We start from the raw sequence: 14637 nt of genomic DNA, 5'->3' as shown, positions 1-14637 counted from the left end.
TTGTGTTCATTTGTGAGTTTTAGAGGTGCTGATAGGGACATCTTTTATAACCGTTACAGTGTGCAGACATGAGGGTGGTATCAATCCTCTCATCCAACTCTTAGCAAGAAAAGAAATAAGTGTTTTTACAAAAAAGTAAAAGTATTCCTTGAAGATTAATTCATACACATCTCACAAGAGGTCCATACAAAGAGCCAAGCCCAATGAATGATATTAAAAACTCCTAAAAAAGTTCTCCTAAAACCAGTCAGTTAGAAACCAGTAAAGATGTCTGCAAGAAGCATATGAGTGACACGTTTGGCTCACTGTTGGGTGCCATTTCGGTTTCTGACAAAAGTGACCTCTGGAAAACATCCCTGAGATTGATTTAGCTGCCAGAATGACAGCCTGTAGATTTTGAGTCTGGTTATTTGATGCGTTTGAAATTGAAAGTAAAAAGCTTTATCACAACTTAAGCTCAATCTGTTGGTTGGTGGTGACAGTTTAGGATTTACTTTAAATGCCCTACGTACCCGAGGTTCACCTCAGCAGGTGATCTTCTGCCCTCACTCACTGACATGCACCCAGCCGGACACACTTAGGATGAAGGCTGAAGACAGCAGGGGGGCTTTTACTGCAAGCAGTTGTGAAACTGTGAAAACAATGAGATTCTACAAACAAGAGTTCGACCAAAAATGTTGTAAGACATGACTTAGTAACGTGGAAACAGGTTTCACAAAAGTACCGTCTGCGGGCGAAACAACGACATTTACTTCCCATAGGCAGTAGGCTACACCACAGCAATTAATCAGTTCATGAAATAAAGTTTGAGAATGATGCATTAGCTCCAGACAGCTAACAGCAGCTTGTGTGATGAGCAGGAAGCTGCTCATGGAAAAAGCTTGAGTGTGCAGGATTTGGCGGAATCTAGCAGGGAGGCTGCAGATCGCAACCCACTCATCGGAGTGAACGGTGAGAACCTCAGACTGAGAACCCACTCAAAGAATTACGGTGGCCGACGCGACAACATGACAGTGCGAAAGTACCTATTTAGAGCCAGTGTTTCAGGTAATTATACCCTGAAGACACATCATTATACCTCATTTCTGCCAATAGATTTAGAACAGAGAATAGAATGGAGGCATTGTTAGATGCACCTGTGATGTTCCTGCTTTGACCAGTCTAAATTAGTGCTGTGGGACTTTGTGACGCCTGGACTTCAATTTTACGCTCCGAACTCACACCCTCAAATAAAACGGAGTTTAAATATGGTGCACGATATAATAGTGAGTCATTTCAGACACAGAGTGGGACTTTCATTGCTGTATAAACGTTGGTGACATCATATTCTTCTCAGTGTAAATCCAACCTGAGCAGAAGTCGAATCAGCCAGAATTGAAAACACCTGTGTGGGTGTGCAGGGCCTTTGACTTTAAAAACAAGTGATGAACTTTGTCCGAACAATGAAAGATGATACAGTATACGTACATGAGCCTTGTTTTAAATCAGGCCCCTGCATATGACCAGGCTATTAAATATAGTTTGCTTTATGCCTGCATGGTTTCAGAAACATTTTGGGGGATCTATCAACAGTCACTACAGGAGAAAGCACGAAATTGTCTGTCAGGAGATTTGCTACTAATCTTCACATCTTTGACATGAGGAGTGGAGCTGCTGTTGAGATGGCTGTTACACCTGGTAAAGACGCCCCCACATGTCTCCATACAAAGATATTTTGGTCACTTCTAGATGCTTATGGAAAAAACTGGAAGAATTTGCTGGAGGAAAGAAACAGCACATCTGGGCTGCTCTGCTTTCCTGGCTGGCACTGCAGGAAATGTGCACACGGCTAGAAAGTGGATGGGTTAACAGAAGGAATAACATGAAAGAGTTGACTTTATTCATAACTCTGAACAGTTTGGAGTAAAGTTTCCATTTTAGGTAAATTGTGTTGACTCGCTCTCAATAATAAAAATGTAACTTGATTTTCAGAGTTTAGAATTATGCAACAAGTCAAAGGAGCAGCCAGTCAGTCTTATTCCACTCAGATCTCCTAAAATAAATCCAAATATATCTTTTCCATGTGCATTCCTTGGTTTTCTTAGCTCTTTCTTCATGTGTAAATGCTTTCACAGATGCATGCAGACGGACTCGCAGCCCTGTGGGCAGTGAGCTCACGGAGGCGTGTCTGAGAAAACTGCCAGAAGCAGAGGCAGTCGGATTCGAGGCAGACAATAAAATCAAAAAAAAACAAAGACGACCCCATGATCTGGAGGAGGTTTCACACTTTACCAAGTCCATCTGCAAACAGTGCAGAGAGCTGCAGTCAACAACATGTTGGCATAAAGTTCAGTTTATGTAAAAAGGATTTTTTTTTTGTAAAAAAACACACCGCTAACCAGATCCACAGTTAAGCAACTTCACAGTGTTGCATGTAGCCTTGAACCAAGTTACAGGAAAGCCTCAGACTTATCTATTTCCATCTACGTACACAAATCCTGACATGTTTACTCTGATGGAATCAGCTCACGGCCTGGTTCACTCTCCTCTTTTTCCATGTGCTCTTCATAGATACTTTTTGTTTAATTGAAACACGCAGCTCATCTCTCACACAAGCTCAGCTTACCTTTCTCCTCCTCAAGGAGACAGAGGTTTACGCTATAGTTTGCATGTTTGAGTGGTTTATTGGGGGCTCGATCTGACATGAAGATAACTTAACAGACACCTGGGTTTAGAGTCTTTTTCCATTTTAGCTTTGCATTTTGTTTAATCCGTATAATGTGGAAGAATAAAAATGAAGATAAAATAAAAACCTATCCTGGAAAGACGATACTTTTGGCCTCTCTGCCCCAGATTTAGACTGCAGCAGTGGAGCGACGACCTCTTGGTGCATACAGAGGAACAGGGACTCATCATTCTCTTTAGGTAAACAGCTAGTCTATCAACACACTTAAGACATGAAACAACATCTTAGCCTCACCAAGGCCCTGCTGATCTCTAACATTCTAACAGGCATTTTGCCATCGTGTCCCATCTCATGAAAGCCTGGATCCCTGGATGTTAAACGTCAGCAATGAGGCACAAGCAGAAAGACCAGGATGTCTTAATGTTCTCAATCTTTTAATAAAATCAGTTTAATTTCCACTGAAGACACTTTCTATGGTCCGGTATTAATAGCCAGATAATATAGGAAGACACAAATACTTAGCAAGGCAGCATGGTTTACAAAAAGACCTCATCTGTGACAAAGTAGAAGCAAAACTAGAAGCGTTATTTGAGATCGTATCACTTTGAGAGAAACTCATACAAAGTTTGCTCGGTGGAGGTGATGTTGGTATTTTCTTGATATTCCCTTCTGACCCGTCACCTTATGCTGCACATCAGCAGATTTGAAGCACAGGCGTGATATGTTTCATTTAAAATACCAAAACCAAAGACAAACAACATTAGCAGGTAAGACATCATTTCAAGAGAACCATAAAGTACCGTTATCCCTGGACCTGCGTACAATTATTAAGCAACAAATGAATTAAAGTACTGCCAACTGGTAACATCGTACTGGTTCCAGTACAGCTCTCTGGTGACCAGCCAGTTTGGATTTTGCGTAACTCGTCGAGAGATTACAGTGCTTTCACTCGTTAATATGAAAGTGATAACTGCATGAATATGTTTCACACCATTACATTTCCAATGATTTCTTTGGCTGAATATTGACTGTTGGGAACTAAAGGAGCGTGTTTGGGTTATCAGCATTTAAGAAACTGAATTCTTGACATCAATAGAATTATTGATGTATGTAACAATTATTAATGATTATTAATATAAACGGGGCACCACCCTGCGAACAGGGACCAATAACCAAACGATAAAACTAAGTCTCATAATTAGTAGTCACTCATAATGTCAATAGTCTGCGTATGACTATACATTCAGTGACAGTGAAGGTTTTTAAGTTCGAGCACCGGCTACTACATACAGTCTTATCAAATACATATGCACAAGTAATCACAGACGACTGCTCCTGAAAGTATAACAGAGTTTATTGAATCAAAATAATAAATGATCAAATCAATTAATATTGCAACCAACAAACATTATCATACAATTTTATATGCCTAAACTAAAGAATGAATAAAATGGATGAGGGTGTATGTCTGTGTGTGTATGTGTATGTGTGTGTGTGTGGGTCTGTGGGTGAACAGGAAGGAGTCTTACAGCTACGCTAAAGACTACAAAGATGGCGGCGTCGAGTGACGCTGGCCAAAGGGGAGGGGCCTTAAGAACTACAGCTAAAAACTACAAAGATGGCGGAGTCGAGTAACTCGGACAAAATGGCAGTTAGGCTGCTGTAAGTAATTCACGTGTGCCGATGCAGCACGTGTGTGAGGCGCTCGTTTGAACGAGGTTCCCCAGGGGTAGAGCTAGGAGCTATGTGTATGTGTGTTTCGTGAAAGGAGGAAAGAGAAAAAAGGTGGGGGCTCATGGATCAGACTTCTGCGCGCGGTGCGCGTTGTAGTGAGCCTGAGTTGGCTGGCTCTATCACGCATAAATATACCGCTGTCGTCTTGAGAACTGCCGGTAACTTATGCCGTGATAAACCACGCACCTCAGCTCGCTCACCGAGTCGAGTTAATGAAAAAAGAACTTCCACACGGAGTGGAAGACAATGAATGAAAGTAATCAAATAAATCCAAGCAAACAGTCACAGTTAATACACGAATACAGCGGAGCTTCTCTCGTCCGCGAGGAGTTGCGTAATATCTCGATATCACGCGACAGTAATTTAAACACACAAAAACACGGGAATATCAACATATAAATGAATGGCCTGAATTAAACTTAAGTTAATTTAAGTTAAGCTATGCCCAAATGCCAAGAATCTTACTTGTAGATGCTTCGTTGCAACGTGGAAGTGTTTGTGGCAAAGCTGTCCGTTTTCCTCGTCGGGAAGGGGGACAGGGGGGGAGCTTGCGGGTCGGCGCGGCTTTGCAGCGGGCGCTGTGTGTCGCGCGGCGTTGAGCTGGCGCTGTTTCGGTCCGTTAGCGTGGCTCTGGAGCAAACGCAGGTCCGGTCTGTACTCGCTGCAGGGAGAACAGTTAACTTCGGATGAGACGACGTGTCTGCGCGTCTTGCCGGGAATCCTCGGTCACGAGAGGAGCGAGGCTTCGTCGGGCTCCTCTGTGCCGGTTTGTGCACAAAATAAAAAGAAGCAGAAAGCACTGAACGAATGCTGATGCAGATTCGTTATCACGGGCTGTTTCGTCCAGCGAAATGGCTCGTGACCTGACAGGGTTTGATGAGGGTTCGAGGGGCTCCCTCGTGGGGGGAAAGCTGGTTCTCTGTGGCCTGGACGGGGGGGGTCCGGGCGAAGAGAGCGTTTGCGTGCTCCCTAACTCAACCGAGGTCGAAGGGGGAAAGCTATGAGGTGGGGGCAGCAGAGAGTTTTATAGAACAGGGGTCGAACCACAGGGGTCCTGGGTTCGCCTGGCCTTTGGCCAATGAGACTGCAGCGGTTACCATGGTTATTTGGGGGGGGGGGGGGAATTCACACCCTAGTGTGAAATCCCTTTGCTCTTATCAACTACAAATCAGGATGAACCCTTTGCTCGACAAAGTGAAGGCCTGATTGTCTTTGTCCACAGCACATGTTGAAGCCATTTATCAGACCCCAACATCCCCCCTTTGTTCTGAAGAGCGAGGTGTTGGCTTCGGTCTTTAGAGCAAACCAAGGGCTGGCATGTGCATCCATGTGGTGGGGAAACCTGAAGAGGTGAGGCAGTCCAAGTGTTCCTGAGACCAAAAGCAGTGGTTAAAACAGGCAGTGTTCATTGTTCATAGAGTTCAAGGTTCATAGTGGTCAAGTTCATGGTGTTCAAGTTCAGAGTTCATTGGCCATAGTGGTCAAGTTCAGAGTTCATTGGCATCTGGGCAGATGACTAAGGTGGCATCTGGGCAGATGACTTTAACTACTTCTACCTACATCTACTATCATACACAATTCAAATCATAGGTGAGCAAAACATTATTCCCAAATAATTCAATCGCTATTATGATGTTGTGATAATCTAGCATTGCGGCACAGTGTCAAAGAAAGTAACAACCCAAATAAAACAAAAACAAAACACAAAAGAGAGAGAAGGTAAGAATAGAAAGACAAGAAGCAGGTGAGGGGCAAACAGTGGTTACTGGTTCAACTCCTAGACAGGACTGGAGTCCGTCGGCGGAGCAGTCGTAGGCTGGCTACGTGGTGTTACGAATAGGAGGGAATCCAGTTAGTCTGTCGCTTCTGGATCTATTAGTACATGATATGTGCGTCTACCTCTCTCTAATCGGTAGATTTAGAGCGAGTCCTGTGTCTAAGTTTTAGAATCTATCGATATTGGAGTTGCGTTGCCAAGACTATAGGCCAGAGGTACCTGTGAGGGTTGCATAACAGTAGTGGTAGCAGATTTACAGATTTCTTAGCACGGCTAGTGTGACTAGCTAGGCTGGTCTCTCGCTGCTCCAGCTGTTGACAGCTGAGCCTTCTCGGATGAGGTCCTGGGTTAAATCTGACTGCTACGGCAGAGGTTATGTCTTCTTTGGTTACTTCTGGTAGAGTCTATAAAGCATGCAAAGGGTTCTCTATGAGAGTGGAGCATCAGTTTACAGTCGCAATGATTTGTCAGGTCATGCAACTGTTCTGGTTGAAGTAGGCTGTGTTAGCGGTTAGTGCATGTCTACAGGGTGAGTTGGAGCATGCAGTTAAACGTTAGTAGTCAATAGTAAGCTGCCATTCTGCCGGTTGGTGTCGGCACTGGCGAGATTAGAGTGTACTTCCTGTGAAGTACATCTCTCTAAGTTTCTGTTGTCAGAGATCCCACCCCCCTCGCGCTGTTCAAGTGGCGAGGGCGGATATCCCCACGTTACCGTCAGCACTCAGGGAAATGTCGCGAACAGTTTCACTCTGGAGTGTGTCATGGCGGGCTGGTGATATCTCCCTCCCCCCACCCTCCTAATTAGAGATGGAGACAGGTCCGGCGCACAGGTCAAGTTCAGTTACCTACGGCACTGGCGACTTGACAGGCCCGGGCGATGACTCGGCTGAAAGAAGGCGGTGGCTTCGTTGAACAAGCTGGAGGTGGCTCATGCTGAGAGAGCAGGAGAAGAAGGCTTAGTTGACGAAAGATTTTACGAGCTAGGGTGCTCGAAGGGGCCTCTAAGGTTGTGGCACCCTAGAGGTGTATGCGAAAAGGTGGGGGAACACATGAGGCTCGTTTCTGACCCGGAGTCGGGTAGAGCAAGAGTGTTATGACCCCCCAGTAAGACTGAAGAATATGTATAGATATATACATAACGGGCATTGCCTTTGCGAACAAGGTCGCCCAAGAAGGTTGAAGAACGAGGTGCGAAATGGGAGTGGTTGTTTCCGGAAGTGTGCTGAGTTCTCTTCCCCCCCCCCCTACCATGTCGACTTGGCAGCAGGGGGAAAGGTCACTCGGCTTAGTCAGGTGGGCTGCGAGTCAGCGTTACCTGATGGGTTGCGCTTGAGGGCGTCTTTCACCCCCCTGGTTCCGTTGGTCTTTCGACCGCCAGGGTTGTTTGTTCCTCGGGGGTGACCAGGGCTCGCTAGGCCAAGTCCTCTCGTCGTCTTCCGACGCTAGGTCGGAGTCGCTCGACTGTTGGATGCCTAAGACTATGGCGGTGTCTTCGTACCGATTTGTCGGCCGTCCGCGTGTCTCCCATGCAAGTTGCGCGTACTTCCTAATCTCTGGCATGGTGAGGTTACTCGTTCTGCAGTGCATGGTAACATCGTATCTCACGTTGTCGTGGAGATTGTGCAGGAATAGCGACTTGAAGGCATGGTCTTCTTCTAGACCTGGGGCGTTACGTCCTTGGAAGTACGCAGATCTCAAGCGCCTGAAGTAGTCTCTCGGAGACTCTAGCCTTTCCTGGGAAATGGCAAAGGCGCCGAGGGTGGCAGAAGCTGGGTTGGTGTACAGGGAGTACTCCTCCCTAAGGGCGTGACAAAGGGGTGAATAGCGGTCGCGGATGCTCGGCTGGAGCGTTTCCATGAAAGCGTGGACGCTTCGCGCTGTGGTTTTCCACACTAGCTTTAGCTTTTCGCACGATGAGGGGCGCGATAGGTCGAGGAGGCAGCGATCAATCTCCCTAAGGTAGTCATCGATGCTCGAGTCGTGATTATCGGGATTGAAGCGCTCTACGTCTTTTGCCAGAGACTCAATCTGTCGAGTACGCAGGCCTCCACGGTTGATGGGGCCTGAGCCGTCCGAGTCGTCTGAGTCTCCATACTCGCGATGGTGGTAACGACTATCATCCTCCCTCCCTGAGGGGGATGGGGTCAGTTCTTGTTGTGCGCGTGAACCGCGTGGAGGATTGCGTTCGCCTGAGGTGGTTTTGAAGCCACCTGGGCCGTCTAGGACCTGGTGTTGGTCCTCTCTCCTCCTGGTTGGGGATGTCGCTTTCAAGAAATGCAAGGTGGTTCGGGTCTCGGGGAATGAGGGAGCCGAGACCAAGAAATGACTGGGCTGAAAGGTTCGGTAGGGGGTAGCAGTACCTACCGGGGTTGCTGGAACACCTTGAAGCGCTTTCAGTTTGTCATCACTCTCTGATGCTTTAGAGAGTTCTAGGTTGACCTCTCTGAGGTCACTGCGCAGGCTACTATTTTCTGACTGTAGGGCTCTACAGTCACGTGACAACTCCTGAACCTCTGTTCGGAGTGTCCAGATCTCGCGTTGCTGCTCGTCGCTCTGTGCCCGGGTTCGGGCAGCTTGCAGCTGCATTTTCTGATGGTAGATGAGCAGTATTTCGCCGATTACGTCCTGAATCAGGCGCTCTCTGTTACCTGCTGGGTTATTTACATAAGCCACCAGCTGCTCTAATTGCTCGTCGCATAGGACAGCAGTGTATTTTGCAAAGTACTCTCTTTCCTTTGCTGTGAGTCCGAGGACATCAGCCACCGCATCTCGTAATGCGGTGTCTTCTGGAGCTACAGCTCCAGGTATGGGGGATTTCTCGTTGCTCATTCTCTCTAATGAGCGCGACTCCCAGTGGTTGTTAATTCCCTAGTGTTAGAACGGAAACTGTTAGTGTTTACGGTTCTCAGTGAAATGTCTAGTTCTGTAACTTAGGATTTCTACTGTTAGATGTTAATTACTGTTAGTGTTACGGTTCATGCAGGCGCACAGTGAAATGTCTAGCTCTGTGACTTACGTTTCTACTGTTGCTGCTCTGAGGTATCACTACTGCTTTGCAGCCAGAGGTGCGAAAATGCTAATGTGGTTTAGCACTTTGGGCCTGTGACAGCTGTGTGTAACTTCTTTGAGGGATTTAAGAAAGCAAGCAAGGTATTACAAATAAACGATCAAATCTACTACACAGCTGGCTGTTAGTTTTAAGAAATGAAACGAATAATTAAACCTGGAAACGAAATAAAATTTCGAGAAGGGAATTAAAGATTAAGATTAAAAATCTGGATTTAAAATCAAAAATTTAATTACAATAAGAAAAGATTTTGAATATCAAAGCCTACCTATTTTGGGAAATAAGTTTCAGGAATTTGGATCATTCAAAAGAAGAAAAAAAATAATTTTTCGAAAAAAAAATATTTTTTTGGAAACTTAATTATTCAAAGATAATTATGGATTAATGTGCATATATACTGTAACACAACTGGAATAACGTAGCCTCACACGGGGCACCATTATGTTGGGAACTAAAGGAGCGTGTTTGGGTTATCAGCATTTAAGAAACTGAATTCTTGACATCAATAGAATTATTGATGTATGTAACAATTATTAATGATTATTAATATAAACGGGGCACCACCCTGCGAACAGGGACCAATAACCAAACGATAAAACTAAGTCTCATAATTAGTAGTCACTCATAATGTCAATAGTCTGCGTATGACTATACATTCAGTGACAGTGAAGGTTTTTAAGTTCGAGCACCGGCTACTACATACAGTCTTATCAAATACATATGCACAAGTAATCACAGACGACTGCTCCTGAAAGTATAACAGAGTTTATTGAATCAAAATAATAAATGATCAAATCAATTAATATTGCAACCAACAAACATTATCATACAATTTTATATGCCTAAACTAAAGAATGAATAAAATGGATGAGGGTGTATGTCTGTGTGTGTATGTGTATGTGTGTGTGTGTGGGTCTGTGGGTGAACAGGAAGGAGTCTTACAGCTACGCTAAAGACTACAAAGATGGCGGCGTCGAGTGACGCTGGCCAAAGGGGAGGGGCCTTAAGAACTACAGCTAAAAACTACAAAGATGGCGGAGTCGAGTAACTCGGACAAAATGGCAGTTAGGCTGCTGTAAGTAATTCACGTGTGCCGATGCAGCACGTGTGTGAGGCGCTCGTTTGAACGAGGTTCCCCAGGGGTAGAGCTAGGAGCTATGTGTATGTGTGTTTCGTGAAAGGAGGAAAGAGAAAAAAGGTGGGGGCTCATGGATCAGACTTCTGCGCGCGGTGCGCGTTGTAGTGAGCCTGAGTTGGCTGGCTCTATCACGCATAAATATACCGCTGTCGTCTTGAGAACTGCCGGTAACTTATGCCGTGATAAACCACGCACCTCAGCTCGCTCACCGAGTCGAGTTAATGAAAAAAGAACTTCCACACGGAGTGGAAGACAATGAATGAAAGTAATCAAATAAATCCAAGCAAACAGTCACAGTTAATACACGAATACAGCGGAGCTTCTCTCGTCCGCGAGGAGTTGCGTAATATCTCGATATCACGCGACAGTAATTTAAACACACAAAAACACGGGAATATCAACATATAAATGAATGGCCTGAATTAAACTTAAGTTAATTTAAGTTAAGCTATGCCCAAATGCCAAGAATCTTACTTGTAGATGCTTCGTTGCAACGTGGAAGTGTTTGTGGCAAAGCTGTCCGTTTTCCTCGTCGGGAAGGGGGACAGGGGGGGAGCTTGCGGGTCGGCGCGGCTTTGCAGCGGGCGCTGTGTGTCGCGCGGCGTTGAGCTGGCGCTGTTTCGGTCCGTTAGCGTGGCTCTGGAGCAAACGCAGGTCCGGTCTGTACTCGCTGCAGGGAGAACAGTTAACTTCGGATGAGACGACGTGTCTGCGCGTCTTGCCGGGAATCCTCGGTCACGAGAGGAGCGAGGCTTCGTCGGGCTCCTCTGTGCCGGTTTGTGCACAAAATAAAAAGAAGCAGAAAGCACTGAACGAATGCTGATGCAGATTCGTTATCACGGGCTGTTTCGTCCAGCGAAATGGCTCGTGACCTGACAGGGTTTGATGAGGGTTCGAGGGGCTCCCTCGTGGGGGGAAAGCTGGTTCTCTGTGGCCTGGACGGGGGGGGTCCGGGCGAAGAGAGCGTTTGCGTGCTCCCTAACTCAACCGAGGTCGAAGGGGGAAAGCTATGAGGTGGGGGCAGCAGAGAGTTTTATAGAACAGGGGTCGAACCACAGGGGTCCTGGGTTCGCCTGGCCTTTGGCCAATGAGACTGCAGCGGTTACCATGGTTATTTGGGGGGGGGGGGGGAATTCACACCCTAGTGTGAAATCCCTTTGCTCTTATCAACTACAAATCAGGATGAACCCTTTGCTCGACAAAGTGAAGGCCTGATTGTCTTTGTCCACAGCACATGTTGAAGCCATTTATCAGACCCCAACATGACCAAAGGCCTGCAGCCATTTTGGAAAAACAATACAACTGGTATTAAAAGCCACAATCCATAATCAGAGTGTAAACAACTAGAAAAGTTTAAAATTTGCAAACAGTTTGAAATACAAAGACTTCAACAGAGGCTGTTAAATATTACAGCAAACAGTAAATTAAAACACACTAAATGCTTTTACACATTATTGTTACTTTGCTGGTCAAAATGACAGCTTGACCAAACCCTTTTTGATATCCTAAATTCAGTTTAAAATCCAGTCCAGGCTCAATCCTTCAACGCCATTTTAGAAACTTCTCAGTCCAAGTTCACAATGTTGAGGTGCTGAATGATGCACTGTTGTGCTCAGACTGAAAGAAAATCACATGACTGAGGTAGAACATTCATCTTAAACAAGAACATTAATCGGTAAAATGATAATTTACTCGATTTAATACTGTAACAATGACACGAGTTAAACCACATTAGACATTTGGGTAATACTGTGACTGAACTCTACTCTGGTACATGTTCAGAGATGATTATATAATCAAGGTTTCCCCTGAGAGCATCTTGGCTGGACAGGTGCACCAGTGAACGGCTCGTTCAGAGGTCTTCCCCCGATGGTCCAGGAATGCAGAGGCCCCACCGCTACCGACCCCACGGCGGCCCGCTGACCGATCCTGGACACGACCCTGTGCACCGCCACCGGCTGCTGGAGCAGAGGCGTCTCCGTGCGCAGAGGAGGGGCCCGGACACCGAGACACTGAGGACCGGGAGGAGAGGGTCCTGGGACCAAGGGACACTGTCTGCTGGTTTGAGCCTGCGGCATACCAGACTTAAATATGTGAGCGTTAGCGGGATCGGCTTTGGTGGTTTCCTGCCTCTTTCCAAACGGCGCCTGGAGGAACACATCAGAGGCGTCGGCAGGTTTTTGAGACGTAGAAGAGGAGGAGCTGCCGAGCGCCATCTTGCTTTCTGTTCCTGGCGTTTTAAACGGGGCCAGCTGGAAGACATCAGAGGTGACTGGGCTGACCTGGAACTGGGATACGTGGTTGACAGGTATGAGCGGCAGGCTCGTGGAAGAAGCTGGTATGGTATGGTGCTGAATGCTGCTCTCATCTGATGGCAACATGTGTTTATCATAGACACATGCAGCAGGCCTCGGCCGCTGACGCTCCTTGAGCTGCACAGAGGCCACAGCCTGAGCAGCTGGCAGTGCGTGACTGTTGAGCTCCCTCTGCAGGTCTGTGTGTGGAAAAGATGAGAGAACGGTCAGATATGACGATACATGAAAGATTTACTGCCCTCTGAATCTTAGAGATATCACATGAAATAAAAACATTTTGCCATCTATGATATTAACCACAGGAATGTATGCTCAGGTATTCGTTTGTATTGTTTACATTTGTGCTTCGTGTAAATGGGTGATGTAAAAAATTGCACTCAATTTTTGAGGGCGATAGATATTTCAAAATTCCAAGAACAATATATCGGTCAATATATATTGTTTACATAAATATGTTTGATAAATACCTTTTGAATTATTAAAGATTTGTGAATAAGAAATGTACTGAATGAGACATTTAATAGAAAACGTGTCGGTGCTTGCTGGAGACAAACTATCTGCAATAAGATAATATTGTCTGATTTGTCAGTAAATATCCTAACTCACTGAGTTACAGGTGTGTCGCTGACTCTTGACTCTTAAGTTTAACATGGCAGCCTCTCGGACGGTAGACAAAGATGGATTGACATATTAATGGGACATGAAGGTCTTACCTGAGTTGAATTAACCTGCTATATGAGCAGAATAAGAATTTGATTAGTGCATCACACAATTAAATCTGCCTTACTAGATTATGCTTAAAATGAACAAATCATTTACAAGATAAATTAACCCCTCAGCATCTCACCCAAAGTACTGAATCCAGTGTGATGAGAGGCGATTAAAAGAGCACAACACCAAATGATCACAGCACTCCTCTAACGTCAGACTCACAGTGGACACTTTTGGAAAAAAAAGGATAACAATTGACACAGCAGAACCAGAGATATTGTCTTCTTCCTTGTCAAATCCTGGAGCCTACATTACCCACAATGCAACTCAAACCACCGACAGTTCAGCTGAGATTCAGGTGTTGTGCTAGTTGAAGCTAATAATGCTAATTTAAGTTATTTTCAGCCTGAGTTTACCAAACTTTGTGCAGCTCTCTGGAGCCACAAAAGGCTTTAAAGTTGTTTTTTTCCACATACAGAATACAGTAGTAAGCTATAAGGCCTGTGAACAGACGGTGTACAAAAGGTGGAGCACAACAGTTAACTTGTGTTGCGTTACATCGACCAATATCCTGGACAACAAAGAACATCTTACAATCAACACTCAACACGTTGACATTCACATTTGTATTTTATTTGCCATCCCTTTATAATTCTTTCATCATCTCACAAAAATAGAAGGAGCACAGCTCTGATGCAGGTTTTGGGGCCGTAAAGACGAGAGGCGTCTCGAAAACACTCAATAGTATCAGATAATCGACGGCTTTCATTTGTGGCAAAACAACGGAGAAAAGGAGGAGCTTCTGTTTCACACCGAGGACTAATCCCACTACCTGCTTGGCTTCACCGGTTACAACACACACACACTGGCGGCTACGGGGAGAAAGCTCGGGAGTTGCATAGGTTCAGACAGTAACAGCAAATGTTCAGAGGAAGGATCGTAGAGATAAAAACATATGTGAGCCTTTAGTTGCACATGCAGCACCTACAGTAAAACACACCTACGAGGAAGTTGCTTTGAAACCAGCAACTTCTTATAGTTGTCCGTTTTTTTTCCCAAAGACCAGAGGTTTAACTCAACAATTTAAATCAGGAGTTCTACACAAAAAATGAAGGAATAACATTGAAATAGGACAGAAACAAAGAGTTTAAATTCATTATCGGGGTCATTTATCGTCAAAGAACAACTTTTTTGGCACTATTTTAGATTCTGAATTCTAACATTCAGTTT

At 45.3% G+C, this 14637-nt stretch overlaps 1 protein-coding gene across 1 annotated transcript in view; it reads right to left on the bottom strand.

Annotated features, from left to right (window-relative positions):
• Nucleotides 1–11721: 11721 nt before the first annotated feature.
• Nucleotides 11722–14637, bottom strand: part of LOC306792145 (AP2-associated protein kinase 1-like) — a 21462-nt gene continuing 18546 nt past the window's right edge. Inside the window, exon 19 of the mRNA XM_079289166.1 lies at nt 11722–12875. Within this exon, the coding sequence (XP_079145292.1) occupies nt 12178–12875 (698 nt within the window). The 3' untranslated portion in view covers nt 11722–12177. The remainder of the gene's footprint in view (nt 12876–14637) is intronic.

Source organism: Melanostigma gelatinosum (genome assembly GCF_949748355.1).
Source record: "Melanostigma gelatinosum genome assembly, chromosome: 18".
Classification (NCBI taxonomy): Eukaryota; Metazoa; Chordata; class Actinopteri; order Perciformes; family Zoarcidae; genus Melanostigma; species Melanostigma gelatinosum.
Note: the sequence above shows the minus strand (reverse complement) of the source record. Positions and strands in the feature narration are given on the sequence as shown.